The sequence below is a fragment of the Taurulus bubalis genome, assembly GCF_910589615.1.
Source record: "Taurulus bubalis genome assembly, chromosome: 4".
NCBI classification, from domain to species: domain Eukaryota; kingdom Metazoa; phylum Chordata; class Actinopteri; order Perciformes; family Cottidae; genus Taurulus; species Taurulus bubalis.
Window position 1 is genome coordinate 14,988,478 of NC_136592.1, and position 23,676 is coordinate 15,012,153.

A 23,676-nucleotide genomic window follows, 5' to 3' on the forward strand; every position below is an offset into this window, starting at 1 on the left:
CTACAGCATGTCGACGCGCCGGTAGTACAGCAGGTAGGCGGCGCGCTCTGCAGTCTGCTTCATCACCTGGTACTGGTTGATGACCTTCACTGTCTGGTCGTCAATGCGCAGCCAGCCGTTAAGACCAATGTGGAAGACATCCGTGGTGTAATGACCGCCTGTCGCACTGTTCCCATGGTGATAGACAACTGGTTAAGAGACAAGGGAAAAAATTAAATATAAAAAGACATGAGAAATGTGGGACATTTTATTTAAGCATCATTACTCATCCAGTACTTCTGCAGTTTTATACTATGAGCTGTTTATCCTGAAGGTTTACCCTGGATGTGTGTGATGTAGCTTAAGGAATGTATACTATCACTTACTACACATTATTTGAATCATTCCATGAACCTCTTCATACTTGAAAACAAGCGCTAACTGGGATTTCGCTCATTTACTTGTCATGCTTTTACTTTGTTTTAAAAACCTCAGTGATCTCAATCATCAGACTAAAAAAGGAGGGAAATAATTCAATTGATGAAATTAATTATAAATGGATTTTACTCCAGCTGGATGAACCATTTGCTAGAAAACAGAACAAAGACTTTTCCCAAAACATGTTTTAATCATTGATTATGATCCCATAGTATTTCCTGATGTCAAATGAAGGGGCTGTTAAACAGATGTATTCAGGTTCAAGACAGAAAGGGGCTGCTCATTTTCAAGTTCATACTTTTTGGCATTCTACTAAAACATGTTTACTTTATTTAATGTAAAAAATAATTTAAAAAACACTTTACTTTTCTTATACCGTTTACATAGCACCTAAACTTGCTATATAAGAAAAACAACATTGGTCTTCAAAAGGGGACCTTTAAGTGCCCTTGGCAGTATTGTTGTTTTGGGACACATCATGTTGGGCTTACAATTCCCAAAGTGACAATGTTACAAAATTAAATTACAACATCCCTTGCAGTACATTTAACAATGTGACTAAAAGTACATAAACAACATAACTCAAACCCACCTGCAAAGAGCCTGTAAGTTCTTTGGCCTTTCACAACTTTGCTGCGCACTCCAGAAGACAAGAGATCTGAAAACAAAAGGAAAATCCACTTATTAGATCCAGAAAGCCTTCCTTAAATTATTATGCAATACAGATGTTGTTGCACCATGTTCTGCTGCTGGGCAAGTGCAATGTACAATTACCCACCTCAAAAAGAAATGTCCATCTATAAAAAAAAATTCAAAAATTGCCTAAAAGAAATTCTAATTGCTGTTTCGTAAGAGTTTGTTATGTATTGGTGTTTTTTTCCTTTCTTTTTTTTCTCTTTGTTTTAGCTGTTATATCTACATTTTTAGTGAGCATTGCTTAGAAATTGCCACAGAGGTTTAATCCAAAATCCCTGAACAAACACAAGCCATGCTGACTTTCACGCTCACACATGCATACATACACGTGACATGATTACATTATTTTTCTTTCTTCATTTTGTTGTCTCTTATGCATATTTTAATTTATGTTTGTAATTTTGTAAAATTGTAAATATTATATAGGTGGAGGCTTCAAATAAGCCCAGTTGGCTTTTTGTCTCTTCCTGCACTGTGATATTCATTTTCTGTTATGATTTTTTGTTTGAATTGTGCAAAATAAATTAAAAACATTTTATTTTTTTAAACCCACCATAGTATAATAGGGCTAAAAGAAAAAGAAAACAATTTATTTAAAAATACGGTTTTGCATAAAATTTCACTGCAACACTGCACTGAACGTATACAGCCACGATAGTCTATTGCAACTTGCAAAGGCCTCTCATGATTAGGTGACATTAACTACTAAAATATGTACACAATCATAAAAAGGACGACAATCACAAGCCCAACCTATGATAATGACAAAACACGATCCAACAGGTTCTACGTCTTTGGTCAGCAGGTAAATTGGATCATCAACGTCTATGTAAAAACACTGAGCATTGTTCGTGAACTTTGTGTTTAACGGTGTACTGTGTGCAGCAAGAGGCCAGAGGTCAAGTTAAATGGTGTGCTCAGAGGAGTATGGGAACATACCTTTGCTGATTTCGAGGTCAACGGGGTAATCAATGTTCTTGGTCAGTTTCTGGCAGCCTCCTGTCTTTTCAAAAACAAATCTCTTGAGATGGAGCACCAGTACAGGGGGCAGCTCTTCCAGAGTCACTCTCCGACTGATCTCGATCTTAAAAACAAAAGACAGAAAGAGAAAGTCGGAGGTTATTAAAAAAAAAGTCACTAGAGTGTAGATTTAGGAGAACAAAACAGTACAAGTACAGAACAAGTGGAAACATTTTGTTGGAACCATAACAGATTGCTGGGCTCTTCAAAGTATTGACTCATGAATCATTTTGTTTTGGGGCTTTTAAAAGTACAAGAGACGAGAGCTTGGGCTGTCGACCAAAATGAACGTCAACGACAGAATAGGTTTATCTGCTATAAAAAACAAAAAACCCAAAGATGCCCATCATACTGCTGTAGAGCAGAAGCTCCCTGTGAATAGTATTCACTCACTGAACAAGGTTTCCTTCAATAGATAGGAAGTCTAGTATACTCTGATCCAAGGAAATAATTTAACATTTGTGAAATAAATTCACAATTTAAATTTACGCTTTTTACCATGTGTAGCCAACAATACTATTCATATGTTACACCATCTGTGCACATGCCAAGAACCGAAACATTTGTATAGCAGTAAATCAAATATCTGTTGTATAACAATATAAACATTTATGCACACCAAAATATAACTGAGAAATACACCAGAATGTAAAATACTAATATAAAAAAAAGGGAGCATTTCATCGCTTACATTTTTAATAGCATCCAATACTAATTAACTTAGATGTAGCCGTAAGTTGTTCTTTATTCATACCTCCTGCTTGGTTTTAGAGGTGTAGCCCTGGACCGTCTCTCTTGCCACCAAGGTTTCTAAAGCCTCCTGGACAGTGCGTATCTTCTCTGACTGGATGTCCAGCTGCAGGGTAAAGAAAGGCTGCAGAGTTGCCGACTCTTTAGAGTTTTGTTGATACACCACCGATCTGACGAAAAAGAAAAGAAAAAAACACCAGGTTAGAATATTTAAGAATAGAAAATAATTAATTAAATACGAAAATAAATCACTTATTTCCATAACTTGCATTGCTCAATGTTTGATACAAATGTTGAATTTTACAACCCTTCATTTCTTAAGTAACACTCGTTCTATTTATACAAAACAAATTAATATAATTGCATCTGTAGCTCCTCAAATGCCCGGACCTTTATAAATTAGCATATCCATTTACAACATCTGACCCTGAAGATTAAAACAAATAATAATAAGAATCTAAATTTTATATCCTGTCTGCTAAAAGCACAACATAAGTTTCAAACTGTAGCATCCATCCATCCATCAGCCGCTTATCCGGGGTCGGGTCGCGGTGGCAGCAGGTTCAGCAGGCTGACCCAGGCTTCCCTCTCACCCGCAACACTTTCCAGCTCATTCTGGGGGACCTCGAGGCGTTCCAAGGCCAGCCGGGAGATATAATCCCTCTAGCGTGTCCTCGATCTTCCCCGGGGTTTCCTACCAGTTGGGCGTGCCTGGAAAACCTCTAATGGGAGGCGTCCAGGAGGCATCCTGACTAGATGCCCGAACCACCTCAGCTGACTCCTTTCGACACGAAGGAGCAGCGACTCGACTCCAAACTCCCTCCGGATCTCTAAGGCTGAGCCCGGCAACCCTACGGAGGAAGCTCATTTCGGCCGCTTGTATCCGAGACCTTGTTCTTTCGGTCACGACCCAGAGTTTGTGGCCATAGGTGAGGGTTGGAACGTAGACCGACCAATAAATGGAGAGCTTCGCCTTTCGGCTCAGCTCCCTCTTCACCAAGACGGACCGGTACAGCGCCTGTTTTACAGCTGCAGCCGCACCGATCCGCCTGTCGATCTCCCGCTCCACCTTACCCTCACTCGTGAACAAGACCCCGAGATACTTGAACTCCTTCGCTTGGGGTAGGCAGTTTGTCCCCACCTGGAGGGAGCAATCCACCGGTTTCCGGCAGAGCACCATGGCCTCAGATTTGGAGGTGCTAACTCTCATCCCTGCCGCTTCACACTCGGCTGCAAAACGCCCCAGTGAATGCTGGAGGTCACATCCGAGGAGGCAAACAGGAACACATCATCCGGGAACCGGATCCGGATCCTCTCCGCCCCCTGGCTGCGCCTAGATATCCTGTCCATGAAAGTCACGAACAGGACCGGTGATAAAGAGCAGCCCTGGCGGAGGCCAACACCCACCGGGAACGTGTCTGACTTATTACCGAGGATACGAACACAGCTCCTACTGCAGGCGTACAGAGTCGGATGGCCCGTGCCAACGGGTCCGGCACCCCATACTCCCGCAGCACCCCCCACAAAAACCCCGAGGGACCCGGTCGAAAGCCTTCTCCAAGTCCACAAAGCACATGTAGACTGGTTGGGCGAACTCCCAGGACCCCTCCAGTAGTCTTGCAAGGGTAAAGAGCTGGTCCACTGACAATCGGTCGGAGCCTCCTTTCCAGCACCCTGGCATAAGCTTTTCCCGGGAGGCTGAGCAGTGTGATGCCACGATAGTTTGAGCACACTCTCCGGTCCCCCTTCTTGAAGATGGGAACCACCAGCCCGGTCTGCCAGTCCATGGGCACTGTTCCCGACCCCCATGCGACACTGTAGCAGTGATTCAGAAACCAAATACAAGGGTTGTAATGACCAAGCTCAGTGGGCGTACACACCACACTCTGTAAACACACACTCCTGTATTCCATGTTTCTCTGGTTGAAATCATTTCTGAGAAAATAATCCTTCAAGGCACTGCGCAACCAGTGTAGACCAGGACTGCCAGACCAGAACCTCATAGAACATATTATTTAGGCGGGCTACACACGCACGGGTTCTTTCCAGTTTCTCTGAAAGTTAAGACCTTTGTTTGGGAATGTGTGCCCCATGTCTCGCTGTCGAGACTTGACCACAGTGGCTGTTATTCTGAAGGACTGTGGCGCTGGCGAGACAAAAGCTGGCTGGTAGCACAACGATTAGTGATGCAACCGTGAATGGGTCAAAAACCATTAGTCAGAAGCTGTGTAACAAGCACAGGGTGAACAGATGAAGATGACTATTATTTCCCGAGGTTTGTGGATTAACTGGGAACCGAAGCCAGAAACAGAAAAACAATAAGGCTTTTTGGACATTTCAAAGAAACTATGAACAAAATGAATTGAACTCCAACAAACGATGAAAACCCATATATGTATTATTTTACTTTTTAGTCATTAACATTGTGATATAGACTTTGCCATTCTGTTGCTGAGGCTTTGGTCCCCGTTTACTTCTTAACATCTACTGCATTAATTAACACTGCAACAGGAAATATTCTCATTTTCACAAAACAAATGTTTCTTCAACTATTCTTGCCTCTTGTGACAACAGCACAAGAGACGGTCTGAATAAAATCGAGAACTTGCTGTACCACGCCTAGGAAGGGAGACTGTGATTTATTAACACAGCTCCCATGGTAACGTGGACATAGTTTGACACAACCAATTTAAAAATAATGTATGTAACTTCTTAAGACAATACAAATAGAGCATTAGTTTGTTCTTTCTCCATGTACTTACAAAGCACTGAATTGAAAATATCCCTTTTGGAAATGAATGAAATGTATGCAGCTCCATCAATCATAACCTATGTATTATGCCAGTGCTCGATTTTTTTTGTGAAACAGTTTAGGGTTGTGTCAGTGTAAACATTTTCAAACTGTTTGGATATTAATTAAACAAATCAGTGGACAGGACTGGTACGTGGAGTCTTACCACTCGGTGTCTCACTAGACTGTTTACAAGTTGCCTCATCTATGTTTCTTAGCTCACCTCTTTTGTCTGCTTCAGATCATAATTGTTGCCATATTGGCGCAGTTATAAATTTAATCTCGTCTTGCCATAAAACACATGAATCTTATCGTAAACAAACACAATTCGTCTCTTACACATCTTCCCCCTCCCACCTGTACTGAAATTTGATCTCCTTTATTTCTTGGCTCAGCAGTAAATTGTGCACGGTCTGTCAGACACTAGTAGCCCGGTTAGTCAGTTTACAAACAAACTATTTATGTTAATCATGTTGTCACATTGCTTATTACTGCAATAGATTTCATGTTAGTTCCTGTTAATTGTCCCTTGAGGTCAGTGAGAAAATGGGTACAGCACAGAGCGCCGGAGGAAAAGAAGAGAGTTAAAGGAGAATCAATAAAGTGTTTTGGCTGATGTTCAACTGGATGCTCCATGTGCCTTTATTCTTTTCTTATGTAGATGTATTTAAACCAAAAAGTGCAAGTGGGTTGACCCACAAAGCCTTGAACTACTTCTCTTTTAAGGGAAAGGTACGGCATACCGATACCACTGTACTGGGAAAATCCAACTTGATTGCAGAACTGTGGAGCGCTTTGAACTTAAGAGTAGGGATGGGTATCGTTTGGGTTTTTTCCGATACCGGTGCTAAACCGATACTTTTTTATTGCCAAGGCAATTTTTTTTCTTCAAATTGAACAATATTATTAACTGTTTAAAGTATACACATATATATATATATACATATATATATATATATATATATATATATATATATATATATATATATATATATATACATATATATATATATATATATATATATATATATATATATATATATATATATATATATATATATATATATATATATATATATATATATATATATATACATACATACATACATACATACATACATACATACACATATACATAAGGACATACAAACACACTTCAAACTACAGCTTCAAACCTTTTAACTTCAAACTATAAAAATATATATTTAAAAAAAGAACAGACACAAGCATCAGGTGGCCTGATGGGACCGTGTGCAACAGAACTCAGACACTGTTGGATCCTAAAACTGCTGCTTTACTGGACTACACGTCATCATTAATATCAACTGGAGAGATTTGTTCCATCAAGCCGAGGACGGACGTTCAAAAGCTCGTGCTCGTGTCTCCAGCGATCTCTGTGTGCGCGCACTGTGTGTGTGTGAGCGCTGGAAGCCCCGCCCCCTCGAGCCCCGCTCTGCGTGCAGGCAGACAGAGAGCAGAGCAGCGAGTGTGCTCTGATCCGCGCTATTTTAATAATCGTTTTTAATGTCCGGGCACCGCGCTACCTTTTTAGTATCTATATACCGTGCAACTTTACAGAGTAGTGTAAAAAAAAAAAGTACTTAAATCGGCTCAGGCACCGGAAGGAAGCACCGAAATCTGCGTTGCTTTTCGGTCCGGTAGGTACCGGACGTGTTGGAACCGGTGCCATACTGGCACCGGTTCTCAGTACCCAACCCTACTTAAGAGAGCAACGTTTAAACAGCCCTCTAATTCACCAGCCATCAGAAGGTCTTCCTTTACACAGGGCTCATTAATTCCACTTCACATGAAAACATCTTTCTGAAACACATCTTCACAGCGGTTTGCAAACGTACCTGATGTGCCCACCAAATATGTCAGTGATGGGTGTGCGGACAAAGTCAGCTTGGCGAGTGATGGAAGTCTTATTTCTGGGGCCAACTTGCTCCCACTCATCCTCACTACCTTCTTCCTCCTTATCTGCAACATTTTCCACCACACCTGACTGAGACTCTGGCCCGTTGGGTGTGGGAGCCTCTGGTAAAAAAAAAAAAACATGAAAGAAAATACACTTTAGAGGTCAAACTAGCAAAGTTTGTCAAACAACCTTTTAGTAAGTTTAATTAACTCCTCTGCTGAATTGTCCGTTGCAGGAAATTCAATAGAACACTAATATGATGACTGGATGAAAATAGAAGCTTCATTTAAACTTTAATTAAAGCTGAATTTTGGATTTGGTGGGGTGCAAATTGTATGTTAGATTGGTCAGGTTACACCAGTATCTTTATAATTTTAATAAATACAATATTGCCGTTCATACTACCAAGCTGGTGGTGATATTTTTATTTCAGTAGCTTACAAAACTTAAAAAAACGTAATACTTGATCTACTTCGTTGTAGTTTGATTCATGCATACAGTTAATGATATGCATCTTTTAACTAACACAAGAGCAATGATGTACCAAATTGAATTGAATTACAGATTGTACCTAAATCTGTAATAATCTTTTTTTGCGTGTGATACGGAAGTGGTACAAGATGCTTACTCTCTTCTGGAGGCGAGATTAGTTTTTTCAAAGCCAGCATCTCCTCATGCAGTCCGTTGAGAGTGAAGCCAAGATACTCCTCCGCATCCTCTTGTCGACCCTATGAGTGGAGCGCCAGCAAATCAGCAGCAATTAAAACACGACCAAGAATACTTACCGTCAAATAAAACACTGGTGTGCAAGCATGAATGTGCAAACACTGACATTCATTGAGGTAAACAGACAGATAAGCATGTTTCACAAGAGAGACAGGATGAGTGTAAGCCTCATTAACAGCTACTGCATTAATCAGGAAATATTAAAAAGCCAATATAAAAGTTGATGTAGTCAAATTTAAAACTGTAGCAATTCATATTATAGCAAAAATTTCTGAATTGTAGAGTAAATTCAAATGTTTCACATAACAAATGTTTCTTCTTCTATTCTTGCCTCTTGTGACAACAGCACAAGAGACTGTCTGAATAAAAGCGAGAACTTGCTGTACCACGCCTAGGAAGGGAGACTGATTTATTAACACAGCTCCCATGGTAACGTGGACATAGTTTTACACAACTGATCTAAAAATATTATATGCAACTTATTAAGAAGCAAAGATACTCCTCTACTCTTGTATGAGTGGAGCGCCAGGAAATCAGCAGCAATTAAAACACACTACCAAGAATGCTTACTGTCAAATAAAACACTGGTGTGCAAGCATGAATGTGCAAACACCGACATTCATTGAGGTAAACAGACAGATAAGCATGTTTTACAAGACAGGATGAGTGTAAGCCTCATTAAATATCAAAAGATAAGCATCTCATTCAGTGTGTTTATGTAATTTAATTCATTAAAACTGAATCAGAATTGACTCTGCATGTTTAACGCATGAACTGCCTTTATTTAGGAGTCGGCAAATTCTGAGCTGAAAACGTATATAAAAAAAGACAAAATAAGGACATGCCCTTCAAGCACGGCATGTTCCAGAGGAAGCTCATTCAAAGAATGTGATCATTAAAAAAAAAAACACACCATGACTCATTACTTTGCAGTAATGCATTTGATCCAGAGGCAGCTCAGTTTACCTTCTCAGAAAGACTTGACTTGATGAGAGTGAGGAGTCTGTAAATGTAGGTCGGTTCAAAAGGAACACCAGGCCTAATGTCTTTCGTGGGCTTATCACCAACAGCTGTGGACACAATTACAAAATCATACACTAGTGACGCAGACAGAAAATGATCCCAAATGTCTCTGAAATTGCTATATTAAGTCTTACCTTGCTGTTTGGCTTTCGATGGCACAGGCATGTTGTTGAACTCGTTCACCAGCCGAACACTGTCAGACACAGAAACGATGGTGATGTCTCGGACAAAACAAATTTTAGCAATTTGATATCAGCTTGCAGAAAGGCTACTTACAAGTTGTCCATCATGGGTGTGGAGGTGCACTGTCTCTGTGTTTCATTATGCAGAGGAATGGACTTCAACAGGTGATACATGGGGGGGCACGCAATCAGGGCCTGTAGGGTCTGAGTGTTCAGAGTCAGGGTGGAAAACAGTGTGTTGGAAAAGTTACAAAAAGCTGCTGTAAAATCTTCATTTAGATACCACCGGCTGAATAAATGACAATTTGATGAGACCATAGGCGTTTTGTAGTTGAACAGCTGAAACGCACTGCTCAGCAAGTCTCTTCCAAAGAAGCTTAATTTCACAATGGCACATTATTATTAAATACACATACAAGCTTGCCAAGGAGGTGCCACCATTTTCCTTTGTGCCATTTGGCTGAACACCAATATAAGAGCTATATATATTACCACCAGCTAAACGTATACATGTGTAACCAGTGTTGAGGGGTTAAAAAATAAAAGTTGCAAGTGTAGCAGAAAGCAGAGTGAAAGGATACAGCGTTGATATAGCACCAGTTTCCTTTGTTGATCAGTCCCCTCGGCTGCAAAGACACTGGTTTATGTATCAACTTCACATTCTCAATAAGTTCTGGGGATTCAAACAGACACAATGTTCTTAAAACAGATAGCCCTGTACAACAAACTATGATAAGCCATAAACATTATTTTCAATGACATTAAAACAATGATATAATGGTTAATATTATTGCAGATCATTCCTTAAACACAAGTAGTACATTACATTTTCACATAACAAATGTTTCTTCTTCTATTCCTGCCTCTTGTGACAACAGCACAAGAGTCTGAATAAGAGCAAGAACTTGCTGTACCACGCCTAGGAAGGGAGACTGTCATTCAGTTACACAGCTCCCATGAAAACGTGGACATAGTTTAACAGAACTGATACATAAATAATGCATCTAATGACATATACATGTATGATCATTAGTATGTTCAAACTTGTGCCACCATTTCTTTAGAAAACATATGTAGCCTAATGCTCAATACTGGCGCAGACTTAACACTATGAAATGAACACGTTCAAATAAAAACTGCTTAAAAGCACAGTATTCAAAACAGTGGGAAACAGTTTGAATTTGTCCATCTGTAGTCTCACTATGTTGAACCATTCTCTCACAGAAAACAAAACAATTGAGTCGAAAGGGTCAATGTCACCCAGTGGTTCTTTTAAATATATGCAATTCCAGCAGTCTTAAAAAGAAAAAAATTAAATTGACGCCAATGGCCGTCAAGATAAGAAAATCATATTCTGCAGATAAAAAAAGAGAAAGAGCTATACTGTTTTCTGGTTCATAAGCATGCAGAGATGAAATGTACATCTCAAAAGGGAACCATTAAGAGTGAAAACAATACGTTGTACATCAAATTACACCCCATAAGGGATGGCCACCTTAGAAGAAAGACAATGTGCTGAAAGTTCAAAGTGGAATTTAGGTAGACGGACACAAATTAGGATTTCATAGCCTTCTGAGAGAACTGTACAGCAAACTACAAACGTGTAAATACATGCAGTATAATCAGGTTAATCTAAAACAGACAAATCTCAGATATTGCACAGTGCTTTGAAGAAAACAATAAAACACTTCAGAATGACGTGGCACAGCAAAATACTTAAGTCTCTTGTATCTATTTCTCAATCTCTAAATAAATTAAGTTCAAAGTGATTTCAAATCACATTAAACTGTGCTTGTTTGTATGTTCACGCAAACTGATCTTTTTCCACATGAAGCCAAACCACAATTGTTTGGCCTCAGTTTATTTTCTAACTCAACCTGATCAGACGTTTTGAGAAATCCTTTTTTCAACTTTTGGCTGAAATTGTGCTTTTTCACTTTAATTAATGTTGAAGCTGCAGACTTACTCTCTTTGAACAGCATGTGTTGCGTTTGTGTCAGGCTATTATTTTCCTAAAATGCAGAATCAGAGTATGATGTCTCATCCTGAAATAATGGTTCAACAACCACCTCACTCCAACTTGAAATTTACTTTGAAAATATACTCTATGTCCCCCTTTGAATGAGACACTTAAGGAGACAAAAAGGTGTTGTGTCTAAAGGAAGATGCTTCCCCAAAATAACGGAATTCTTAGATCTGAAAATCCACCTGCGCTATAGTTTTGTGCGGAGAACATTCCTGTGTTCACAAGCTTCGAGTCTCACAGGGCTTACTAATAATAGTGTTGGTTACACAAATGTGACTCATGACCTAATATCTGACAGCTATTCTGGATGTAGTAGCACCATCTAGTGTTCATTTCCTGAATGTCTAACACAAGCAACATATCACATACACTTCCCTGTGTTAAGGAGTTATTGAGCAACTTAACATTTAAATATAGATATAAGACAATCAGCAGCAGTAGTTTGATCACTTACCATGTCTACTCTCCTAAAACATAAAATGTTTAAAACCTTAAACTCACATTGGATCAGAAGGTGAAGGAACAGTATATGTGTCTCAACATTGCCATCTACTGGAGGGGGGAGAATTTAGCAGCAATGCACTTACAACCCAAACATCAAACCAGTACGCGAGTCTATTTTCTTTTAAAGAAATACAATATGTCTTCATATAATACCTGCAAGTTTAGGGGCCATAGGATCCTCTGAAACGTGGACAGGGCCGTCTTTGAATTCCCCAACTTTCTCAGGCTGCTCTGGCGTAGTGAGGGATGGAGACACAACTTCCACAACATTCTTTACCTCAACAAAGGCCGGAGGGCCCCCAGGCAGAGGCTTGGAGTTGTGGAAGAGGCTAGCCCAAGATTTGGTGGGGTTGGCAGCAGGTGCAGCTGGAATCACAGGTGAAAGGGCCTGCTCTGTCACTACCGACTGGGCAACAGAGTCTGGGGAGACCGGCTGAGCCTGCTCCTCACTCTCACAGTCTTCTTTGTGTTCATCTGCACTGACAGCAGTATCAGGCTCTGCTAACCCATTGGACACCCCAGTGTCTGCTGACTCCCTTGCCTCCAGTTCAGTAGTCGTAATGGAAGCGGCAACAGAGGGCGTGGCCACAGCAGCTGAAGGAGGAAGAGGGGATTTGTTGCTGGGACTGTGCGGAGTATCTGAAAGTTCGGGGCTCTGTGGAGCCAAAATATCTGGCTGCTGATCTGCAGTCCTCGGTCCCTCTGTCATCCCTCTGCTTTGAGAGGAGGATGAAGAGGAGGAAGTTGCATTGTTTCCATCTGATAAAGAGGCAGATCCACTTGTTAAGTCCAAAGAAGAGTCATCAGGGCTATCACAAGTCCTCTGATTGGCAGTGGATGTAGGGGCAAACTTGGCTGCTGTAACAGCAGCTGTTGATGCTGCCGTGGAGACAAGTCCGGGGGTGGAAAGTTCTGCCCCCGACAATGCCTTACCGTCCACATCTTCAGCACTGTGGTGTGGGCCACCGATTGCATGTCCGTTCACTAGTGCAGTCATTGGCGTCCCATCTGCTGCACTGCTGCTGTAGTTACCAGTTGACGGTTCCAGGTAGTTGTAATACCCCGGCGGCCGCTTTTTCTTTTTCTTTCTTTCTCGCTGTCCCAGGCTGCCAGGTAGTCCATCCATGTCCTGGCTGTCCTGGCAGGCCTGATTGTCCATGGCTGAGGCCTCCGAGTCAGGGCCATCCAGCGAGTCGAAGTGGGTTTCATCAGGGACATCATCTTCTGGAGGAGCTGTCTGTTGGGCCTTCTGGGCTGACTGGCAGCCCAGGATGAACTCTGGAGCCTGGGGGTTGAGGGTGCTTGACACCTTGAATAAAGGATCGTTCAACCCAACAGGCTTGGAATCCATCACCTCGTCAACACCAAACTCAATGCGCTGATAGTCTTCCGCTGCAGATAACATTTCAATCAATTAGAAACATAAAGTGTCTTTAAATACAGGCTAAATATAAAAACACTTTTATTTTACTCTGCTGAAGGTGTGTTATAAATCCGTGTACCTAAATAACTAGGCAATCACCCAAAAGGGGTCGTGGGAGCTTTCTGACTGGATCAGACATACCAATAAAAATATACAAATCCTGCTGGACCTATTTTCAGCTGCAACTATTGTTGTGTCCATTCTCAAATACACCACATTCCTTCTGGGCTTATGTGGATCTCAGGAACATTGCTATGTCCAGAAGTGGGGTGGTTCAACTCGTACGCTTAGACGGAGGGGACATTTATTAGCATTTATGTTTTAACAATTTCAATAAAAGATTCTGATCCAAAACTACACAAGAACAACATTAATAAAATGTGATTTGTATAACCCATTTGTAAAGGCTATTTGCATATTGTGTGTAATATTATATCTAAATCATATGCTCATCAGTAAACTCCATACGGTTATAGTATACATATCAACTTTAATATATAATATTTAGTCTTCTTTTTTTGGGTTGCTATGCAGTTGTTGCTAATGCTAGAATTGCAACTTTTCCTGTAAGATATTCAGTCGTTGAATCAAGCTTTCAAGAAAAATGGAACGTGAATGTGCATCTGCATTTGTAGCTCAGCCAATAGTAACGCCCTCTTTCTAAATTGAATTGTGATTGGCTAAAGTGTCCCGTCCTGGGCTAGATTTTCTGAAGCCTGAAAACCACCACATTAAGGAGCAGATGTGTTAACTTAATTCTAATTTATCTTTTCTTAAATTAGATGGCCATACACTAGTTCTGGTTTTACATATTTTGTGATGGAATGAGAATAATTAACCTGACTTTAAAGGGACATTACAAATAATTTATATCAATATGATTAATTTCTTAAATATAGTAGTTTTTATATAATTTAGTATGTCTCAAACGTCAAAGAAATGTAGGATAACAATGTAAACAAACAAATATATCATAAACAAAATCATCATCACAAAACTTAATTGTTAAGTTAAAATGTGTTGCATGGCAGCTTAAATAGTTAATTATTATGCAGAGGCGCAAAGTGGAAAAAAGGTGAACACACAGGAAACATTTGTTAGTGCAAATCAGAAAAATCATCCAAATGGCTTTCATAATGTAACAGCTGACTGGTGACCCAGACCGTAAACCCTGATGGTTTGCAGGGGTTAACAGTAGTGGTGTAACGGACCATTGTGGTTCCGTGCGGATCCCCCCCTCACGGTTCGACATGCGTGAGCACTGCGGATTAATTACAGTTCAACGGGAGCCACCACAGTGTGAAATAAAGTTTGACTGAATATCGTTATCCACCAATATTCAGTAAAATATGTGATCATTGGCATTTATGCTTTTCTAGTTGCTTGTCTCCGATAATCTTATTGTAAATCAATCTGTGTTTAAATTAACCGTGGCATCAGTGCGAATGGCCAACGAACAATGGTTCCCTTTGGTTGCATTATGATGTGTTCAGGCTATGCTCAGTGAAAATGAGTATTGAGCGAAGGTAAATAATAACGTTATCATGATGTGTTCACATGTAATCTCAAAATGTAGTGTTGGTGAGAAACTTGAATAAATCCAGTTTTTTTAAAGAGATGTTTTCACATCATAAATAAATAAATATTAGAGATGCATTATAAGGTCATAGCATTCAACAATCCATAATTAAAACAAATAATGAAAAGATTTGTTTTAATCCAGCCTTTTATTTCCTTATCATTTGAATTGTGTGTTTTTGAAGAATAAACAACACTATAGATGACTATAACTAAATATAAAAGTACAACATTTAGAATTTGATGGTTTAATGACTTCAGAGTGTTGAAGTAATTTTTGGACTGATGCAAAAATACGAAAGAAAATAGTCTGGAGCCTTGTACACCAGCTGCTATAATCAAACAAAGATTATCAATGATCAGCAATTAGTATCGGCGTAATTTTTTTTAATCAGAGATCTCTAAAAGTTAAATTTGTTCCCCTTTTTCTTTTTGAACCGTGAGTTTTATGATCCGTTGCACCACCAGTTAACGGTATGAAAAACAGCAGTTACTTTCTCTACTGGGATTAGACGATCTTCTGTTAGTGTTACTGAAATCACACGTCAAGACTGTAAAATGCGTTCAGCGATAACAACAGAATAATACAAGGAAAAATATGTACACACATGTTAGCAATCACAAAACCATCACTATGCCCTTAGTAAATAAATTGTGATTGTTAAATCATGAAAGTTCAAACCGATAATAATTCAACTTGGAGCCCTGCAGTGGTGAAAATGCATAATATGCAAGAGAAGATAAGATACTTAATAGTATCTTGAGCATGCAAAGCTCTACAGATTATACCAACAGGCAAGAGAAAGAATACAGGCGCAAAGTTTAGAAAGCCACCAGTTTTTGAAACCTGGATTTTGAGTTTTACAGCAAACGTACAACAGCTAGTCAAGCCACGGGGTGTCAGACTCCTCAACTCACCGCAAACCTGCAGTCCCATTGACTCCATAATATAAGGTACAGCAGGAGTGCAGTATGTTCCTAAATAATCAATACAAATCAAGGTAAGGCAAATGTCATGTGCAAACGGGAATCAAAGACAGGTGGCTGCTCTTACATTTTCAATTGGGGGCTCGAAATGTAATGAACGAAAATGGCTGACTCGATCTTAAAATAATAAAAGATCTAATGGGATATGTAATCCATTCTAATAAACATATGATGTTTGTATAAATATATTCAAACTATATGATGAAACATGTATTAAAAGCATCTCCCTGCCAGACTAGTCAGGTCTTTTCAGCCAAAGCTTCTATCTTACTTTTTTTTTTTAGACCTGCTTTGAAAAACAGTGATGTCAACTAAGAGCATTTGATGCTAAAAAAACGCCAAAAGAAAAGATAAATAAATGATCTAGCAATGAAGTGTACATGAAATTTACATACCAGAAGACTGACTGACGCACGGGACTTTGTCATTGAACGGAGGAAGCTGTGTGGAGGCAAAAAAATTAACAAAGTTAACAAAAATAAGCCTAAAAAAAAATAATCTAAAAATCACATGCAGCATTACATAACATTATCAATTAACGGTGGTACTTCTGAAATACCACGTTTTGGCCAACCTAGGACCTCAGTTCTAATGTAGTGTATTAGGATTAGTATGTCAGAATATAAATTATAGTTTCCATGAACCCTGTTGCTTCCTATCAAAGGAGATCCCGCTGACCATTAGAGGTAACCACATATTCTTGTAAAAATTCAAACACACCCACGTAATATTTATTTATGTAAAAACAAATTATAATCCAGTGCCTTACCTCGACATAACATCGTGGAGTCACAAAAAACTGATTGATCTCATCAGGGCTGAATTCCCCGAAGATGTACTGTGGGAAGGAATCAATATAACCATTAGTTTAAAAGGAAGGAAAATCCACTTTAAAAAAAAAAAATGTTTACTGCTGTGATCTTGATTCCGAGCTTGAATTGTCTGAAAGTCTATATAACAAGGTAAAAACTTGAGCTCATGCATCAATATAAAAGGAAAGAGGGAAAGTCAAAAAGCATACATGGTGAAGGACAGGGCCTTCAACGGTCATTGTCACTTGATATGTAGGTACAAGGCTGTTACTAGTCAGTCATCACCCAGTTAAGAATGCAATGCTAGCTTGTGCAAAGGTAAAGCACAACATGAAGTGCCGAGTCATGCAGTGATAAGCATAAAACATGTACACAAAAAGCTAAAATTTGATTGCAGGACTTTTTGCTTAGCTTGTTTTTGAGCCTCAAAACAAGCTAAGCAGGTGCAAGTACGCTTGTAAATTCTTGTACTTTTATGACAGAATAAAATTAACAATGCCTCTTATTTAGACAACCTTGATTTTAAAAATTAGGCTACATTAATCTAGAAAGAGAAGAGTCCCTGTTAACTAGTTCTTTTGTCCGCTGGAAATCTGGAGCAGTAAACTGTCAATTCAATTATGAATTAATCACGTAAGATAAAAGCATTAGTGACTGATTGCTTGAACACTGAACAGTGCTGCATTTCTCAAACACAGATATCCATTTAATTACACAACAAACAACGTTACTTAACCATTATTAGTACTATATTGTGTAAACCACATTACATTTATGTGGGGATAGCATGCTTTCTGACTACAATTAACTTCCACCTAGCTACACGGCAGTATAGAAATCTTAAAATTACTATTAAAGTTTAATTTAAGCTTAACCATAAAGTTCTAGGAGCACTTTTAACTATGTGTACTTGTGTGCATCATGAAAAACCAATGAACTGGTAAGGAGAGAGGGGTGACCTACATGCACGTAGGGAAATCATAAGAACAGATACTTTGGTACCAAGTCGATGCCAAGATTCTGGAAACGTGACATTTGTTTTTCTACAGTACCACAGGCCTGAGACTAATGTCGTTCAGGGGACGACATGCATTTTCCCCGATAGTGACACATTTTGAACAAATCCTTCTGGAAATTGGCAGTAGACCTATCAATGTTAGCCGGTGGGCGACACAACCCTGCTTGGCTAAATAACCCAGCTAACAGCTAATAATCAGAGCTTACATTAAGAATGCATGAAGGCGATTCAGAAAAACAGCTTTGTTATTAGCAAGAAGAAAAAAAAGAAGCTTAAGATGATGGTGGTAAAAGCTTAATATTCCTTCCAGCACATCTCAATGTTGCCTGAACTAAAGGGGCGGTACTCCCACCTGCTGAGAAACACTAGTGTGCTTAAGTTAACATCTACAGTAGGCTAAGTAACAGATAAAGTTACCAAGCATCAGCCAGCTGGAAATGGAAAATGAATGCTGACAGAAACTCTCAAAACCCAACTGCAAATTGTATTGGCAGTCATTAAATCATTTCCTGTATAATTGGTAATTTAATTAAAAAATACGGAGACATCATGACCCATTTGTGTGTAAACCCTAGACACCTCCCATAAAAAATATATACATAAGACTGTCCTTATTACATTTTGATTTCCGGATAGCGGTGGCACATACGCACCATTCACCCGCTGCTCTGGCGCAGCCAATTTCATTTGTTATGGTGGAAGCGTAAAGTCACAGGCGCCGCTCTGTGAACAGTCACCATACTTTCCTTGTTCAAGGTTTCCTGGGCATTACACCTTCAGGGGAAACACTGAACAGTGCCACCTAAGTGTCCACATGTGCAACGCAAAACACAAAGCAACGACCAAAAGGTTAAATGAACTCACTAGCCATGTCGTTAATCCTCTCAGTGCAATCAACAGTGGGATGTGAAAGGCACATATAAAAGAAAGTGCAGCTCAAGCATATGTAACTCTTTGCCAGCGAGGCCCGATGCGAGGGCCCACATTGCTGAAATGGCACTACAAGTGACAAACAGCCAGCCATAATCCAACGGCCTCAGGATGGCTAATACAATCACAACAGAAAGAATGTCCCTTTGCTTCTTTCTGCAGGCGTACCACACGTACCATACTAAGCTTCCCTTGCTGATCGTTTAGACTGAGGATTACAACAAATTAGCCATCTGTATGATTTCAACAGTTTAGTGACAAAAGTACACGCACACACTTAACAGGGCAAGAGGAAGATCCTAGCATAAAAAAAGAGCAGGGCTGGAATAGCATTAGAATATGATATTCATAATAATTCTTACTACCACTTGTTGACTTTTAGTGATACTATGGCTCACAAGTTTAAAATAAAGCGACGCAAAGCAGGTGACCAGAGATTGATTCAACTATAACTAAATAATATCTACAGAGCCGAGTCACTCAAAATCAGTCAGTCAAACAGAAACACCTCAAACTAATTTAAAAAACACAAAAAAAAGTCACATCCCAAAATGTAAAATCATAAATCTTGACAATTATCCAAATTCATCAATCTTCTACATGACACCTGATGCACAGAGCACTTAACTTTTTATCTACATCCCAATCATACGTGGGTGTTTTTATTTTTTAAATACCATTAAATTTAACCGATAAATCAGTATTAACACCACTTCTTTTTTAGTATAACCCGGCCATAATACCCTGTGACAACAGGGGGATACGACCAGCACTACCGTGCTTGTTCTTTCCACAGTTATTAATGGACAACTTGGCTCGGCATGAAAAATACACACAAATAAGGTCAGACTAGTTTTCAATGAATCTCCTGAGCATGCCTGCGCCTGCATATTGGTGCGATGTAGTAATAGGGTGACATATGATTACAAAGCATGAAATAGAGACGAGTGTGACAGTGGAAGAAAGGAATCCTCGTCATTTAATCTCACGACAGGTGCTATTGGACGAAAGCAACTGCTCAGCAGTTAAACAGTGTGGTCACACCATCATTTATTGATGTATTGTAGCAATAGGGCATAAAGCAACCATTTAAATCCTCTGAATTGATAGTTATTTTGAACATTTGATAACAGCTAGGTTTAAGGATGATATTGGAATGACAATATCCAGCCGTCACCCCTTGATGTTAATTATCTTGAGAACTATAACATACAAGTTAAACTGACTGGGGGAACCGTGTTTTTACTCAAGTGAATATCTTTGAGTTTTTGAGAGTTAACCAGACAAAACAATACATTTGAAGACCATGGACTAGAGATGTTGTGATATTTTATAGACCGATCAAGACATTGAGAAATTAAATCAGTAGACTAATCTCTAAACGTTAGTTGCATACCTTATTTTGTGTACGGCAAGATTTTTTTAATATACAACAGGCAGTAGCATGCTAGCATGTATCATCTTAGCATGCTACTGATAGAAATAAAATGTTAACATTTAGCATGTTAATGTGATGTTCTATTGGTACACGCTAATCTCAAAGTACAGCCACAATTGGTGAATGAAAGGCAAATTTTGAAGCACTTTGTCCAGAAAGGTAGAATGGTGCTATATAAAATGCACTGAATTTACTATTTACAGCTGAAGCTCTTGGGAATTAGGGATTTTACATAAATTGCCTTTCCATTCTGTGTACATCTGACAAAGCTAAAAACATTTGGCAACATGTATGGTAGTCTGATTTATTTTTAAATAGCGTGTAGTTTCCCCCAGAGAAGCTGGTTAGGATTACTATCCCACACAGATGTATGCTTTGGTGGACCATTGGGTTGAACTAAACAGACACAAATAACAACGATTTTGCAATAATAGTTTAAAGTTGCGAAAGCGCCTAACAGTCACACCATACCATAGGGTGACATTACAATGAACACAGCTGAAGAGGTTTGTTTGAAAAAATCTCATGCATTTTTTGTCTCTGGAGAAAAAAATCCATGTCAGGCAGACGTTAATGTGCATGCACTGTGAAAAAGTTCCATGTTCACACCGCTTTGCTAATTTGATCAGTTGAGATAAATTAACTACAGTTGCTGTAAAGAAATGTACATTGCATCAATGCAATGTACTGTTCCTTTATGTGTTTTTAACTATTTTTGGAAGACAACCCATTTCTGAGACATAAGCTATAACATGTTGCCACAGCCTGTAGATGCCCAAGTTAAACAAATAAGTCTAAATATTAATGAGGTAATTTCAGTAGGTTTCTCCTTAGTTGATGAAGACAACTTTATGAAACATCCATACCTTCATCTACGCTTGTTCACGACAAATTACAGACCAATGTTGCATAATTCATTGTCAAAACTAACCAACCAAAGCGACCAGCGTTTAAACGCGACATTAACATACCGGTTTTAAAGGATAGCATTGATATTTATTGTATTCTTTAAATCCGGCATTGGCCTTCAATGTCAGGAAATATGTTGCCTAAATGAATTAATGCAGCTCTGTAAGACTTTATTGAAACTAATCACACTGATTCAACCACTGATACAAACCATTGCCTAAAAAGAAAAAACACTAAACTAATTAATCCAGTGTAAACTCTTGGTGGATCGGCTTTATAAATTAGACAAAATATATAATAACAGTGATATTAGCATACTACTTTTAGGTGGCACATTTAGAAAGATAACGTACCATTAGCAGAATGTTGCTAACTACTGCTCTTTTTTTTTTCCAGATGCAAAACAATATTTAGAAGTATTTCCCAAATTACCTGTTTTGCAACACATGAGAGCGATGCCCCTTTTGCTGCTGGTGCGTCTTGAACTGCCTGTGATTATTCAGCTGCACCACCTGTTTATCAACTTTTCTTTCACTTGAATTTGGTTGTCTTGATATAGGTGCTAATGATAAATTGCAGTGAATTTTTTATTTTTTAGTTTAGTCAGTTTTAATTTCTCAGAGCAAATCAACATGACAGCATCTCTTTCTTTTTTTGTATTTTACACAGAGGCGGGGTCATTAAACAGATTGTATTTATAACACTGGAAACTGGTTTCCAAATAGGGCAACCAGACCAAACAAAATAGTTGACAGCAGTCCAAATCTGGTTGCCCGAAGAAAATGGTCAACTGTTAATGTAAGGTCTTGCCTGTCGATACTTAAGCTAGTCTACATACAAACTTTAATAGTATTAATAATATCATGCCATTCATTCTGACTTTTTTTTTTAAACACATGATAATAAATTCCCCATCGTGACTCAATATCAATGGGTACATGTATGATGGATCACTTTACTGGGAAGACATGAAAGAGCTGACAGATGTGTTGGAAAGAAGCTGAAACTGAAGAAGCTGAAACTTAATAAAGATTTAATCGTGAAGATTTCACTTTGCTGAGCCAATAGAAACACTTCACGTTAGGAGCAGGAAGACGCGTGAAAGCATGGGCAAGTGTCTCTTTCTATGCCGTTAGTTGTATTCCAGTTCTTGCCAGTCAACGTTAAATGCTAGTGAATCATGCATCACTAGTCTAGGTTTTAATCTCATTGTGTAAATGTTGTATTAAGTTAAAGTTTAATTGTAAATTATTAGAAACTTCAGACCTGGCGTGTCTGCATGCTTAGCTATACTACAAAACGGGCCTTCCCCCGTGATAGCTAACGTTCACTTACTCAGAAATGTCACCAAAACTTGCCTCGTTATCTGCAATCCAAAGTATGCGGCGACTGGCAGTGTAACAGCCCGCTCGTTACGCAGTGTATGAGCTTCATTCCGTCTTTTAATTGTTTACATATTAAATACATCTTCGCTATAAGCGAGGGCCCACACTGTCGCATTTGAATGTAACTTAGCTAACCAGCTAACGGGCTGGCTGCAGAGTGTAACCACACCATCTGTGCAAAGCCGTTAGCTTGCTAAAAGCTCCACGGTATCCGCGAGACATTGGTCTCCTGGGTTACAGCTGATCAGAAACGCGCAGAACGGTCCCAAAAAAAACACGTAATGTTGCTCCCAAACTGCCTAAAGCAAAACGACCAATTGTGAAAATGTGCGCTCGGTGAAGGCCTGTCGCAGCACTGAGCAGGTGGGCCATGCATACACGCAGCAGTTTTTCTGTGTCGCTTTTCCCCTACAAAAATAACACTTGTCACTTATGAGATATCACACTAAAGGGTCATCAACATTAAAGTAAGCACGCGTCCGCGTCATTTGGCGAAACGTGGCTGTCATATCCTTAAAAACGGCTGCACACAGCGGCGCTGTGTCATTTGAATGGAGGGACCGAGGCCTGTTAGCCACCGTTGCCATGCTGGTGGTGTTTCAATGAGGCTTAGGGGGGGCATTAGCAAGCACTTTTTAGCGCCTGCATTTTCAATGACACGCACGACTAGACAGGTTTTTTTCAAATTACAACTGGCATCTGACTAAATCGCTGCTGAAGTATAACACTATTTTAGGTCAGACGGTTGTTCAGCTGAGGGGCGTTCGCGAGTCTATAAATAACGCTGCACGGCGTGCAGCAGGAGTTGTTTAGCAGGCTAACGTTAGCCAGCTAGCTTAACTACCTGGTTGCTGTAAGAAGCCATGCTCCCGGTGAGATTTTCTCTCCTTCGCTGACAAGCTGAAAACTCTCCCGGGAAGGTGTTGCAGGCTTGTAATGACCGTTACACAAGGTGTCCTACTTCGACGTCATTGCCATTTTCCCAACGGTGTCCTGGCAGTCGTAGGCTTTGATCCATGTAATGCATCAGCACTTCATGCTGCTCGCCTTGCCGTCACCGCCATTTCTGTCTATCCTCTTCCTCGCTTGCTAGCCAACACAGCGCGCGGTCGGTTGTAGAGGCAGCGTGAGCGTAAGGAGTAG

The 23,676-nt window shown here is 39.6% G+C and overlaps 1 protein-coding gene across 1 annotated transcript; it reads right to left on the minus strand.

The window, feature by feature from the left end:
- usp10 (ubiquitin specific peptidase 10) lies at positions 1 to 23,426 on the minus strand (the record flags this gene model as incomplete). The annotated part of the gene is made up of 15 exons (XM_079216677.1): positions 23,378 to 23,426; positions 16,811 to 16,879; positions 16,437 to 16,482; positions 15,973 to 16,032; positions 12,207 to 13,445; positions 10,105 to 10,196; positions 9,618 to 9,727; positions 9,476 to 9,534; positions 9,285 to 9,388; positions 8,221 to 8,320; positions 7,531 to 7,711; positions 2,888 to 3,053; positions 2,053 to 2,197; positions 1,010 to 1,075; positions 1 to 188 (listed from the first exon to the last, which is right to left on the minus strand). Exons 1-15 carry the CDS (start codon positions 23,396 to 23,398, stop codon positions 1 to 3), a joined length of 2,646 nt encoding a protein of 881 aa, XP_079072803.1. The 5' UTR covers positions 23,399 to 23,426.
- Between the last annotated feature and the right edge of the window lie 250 nt (positions 23,427 to 23,676).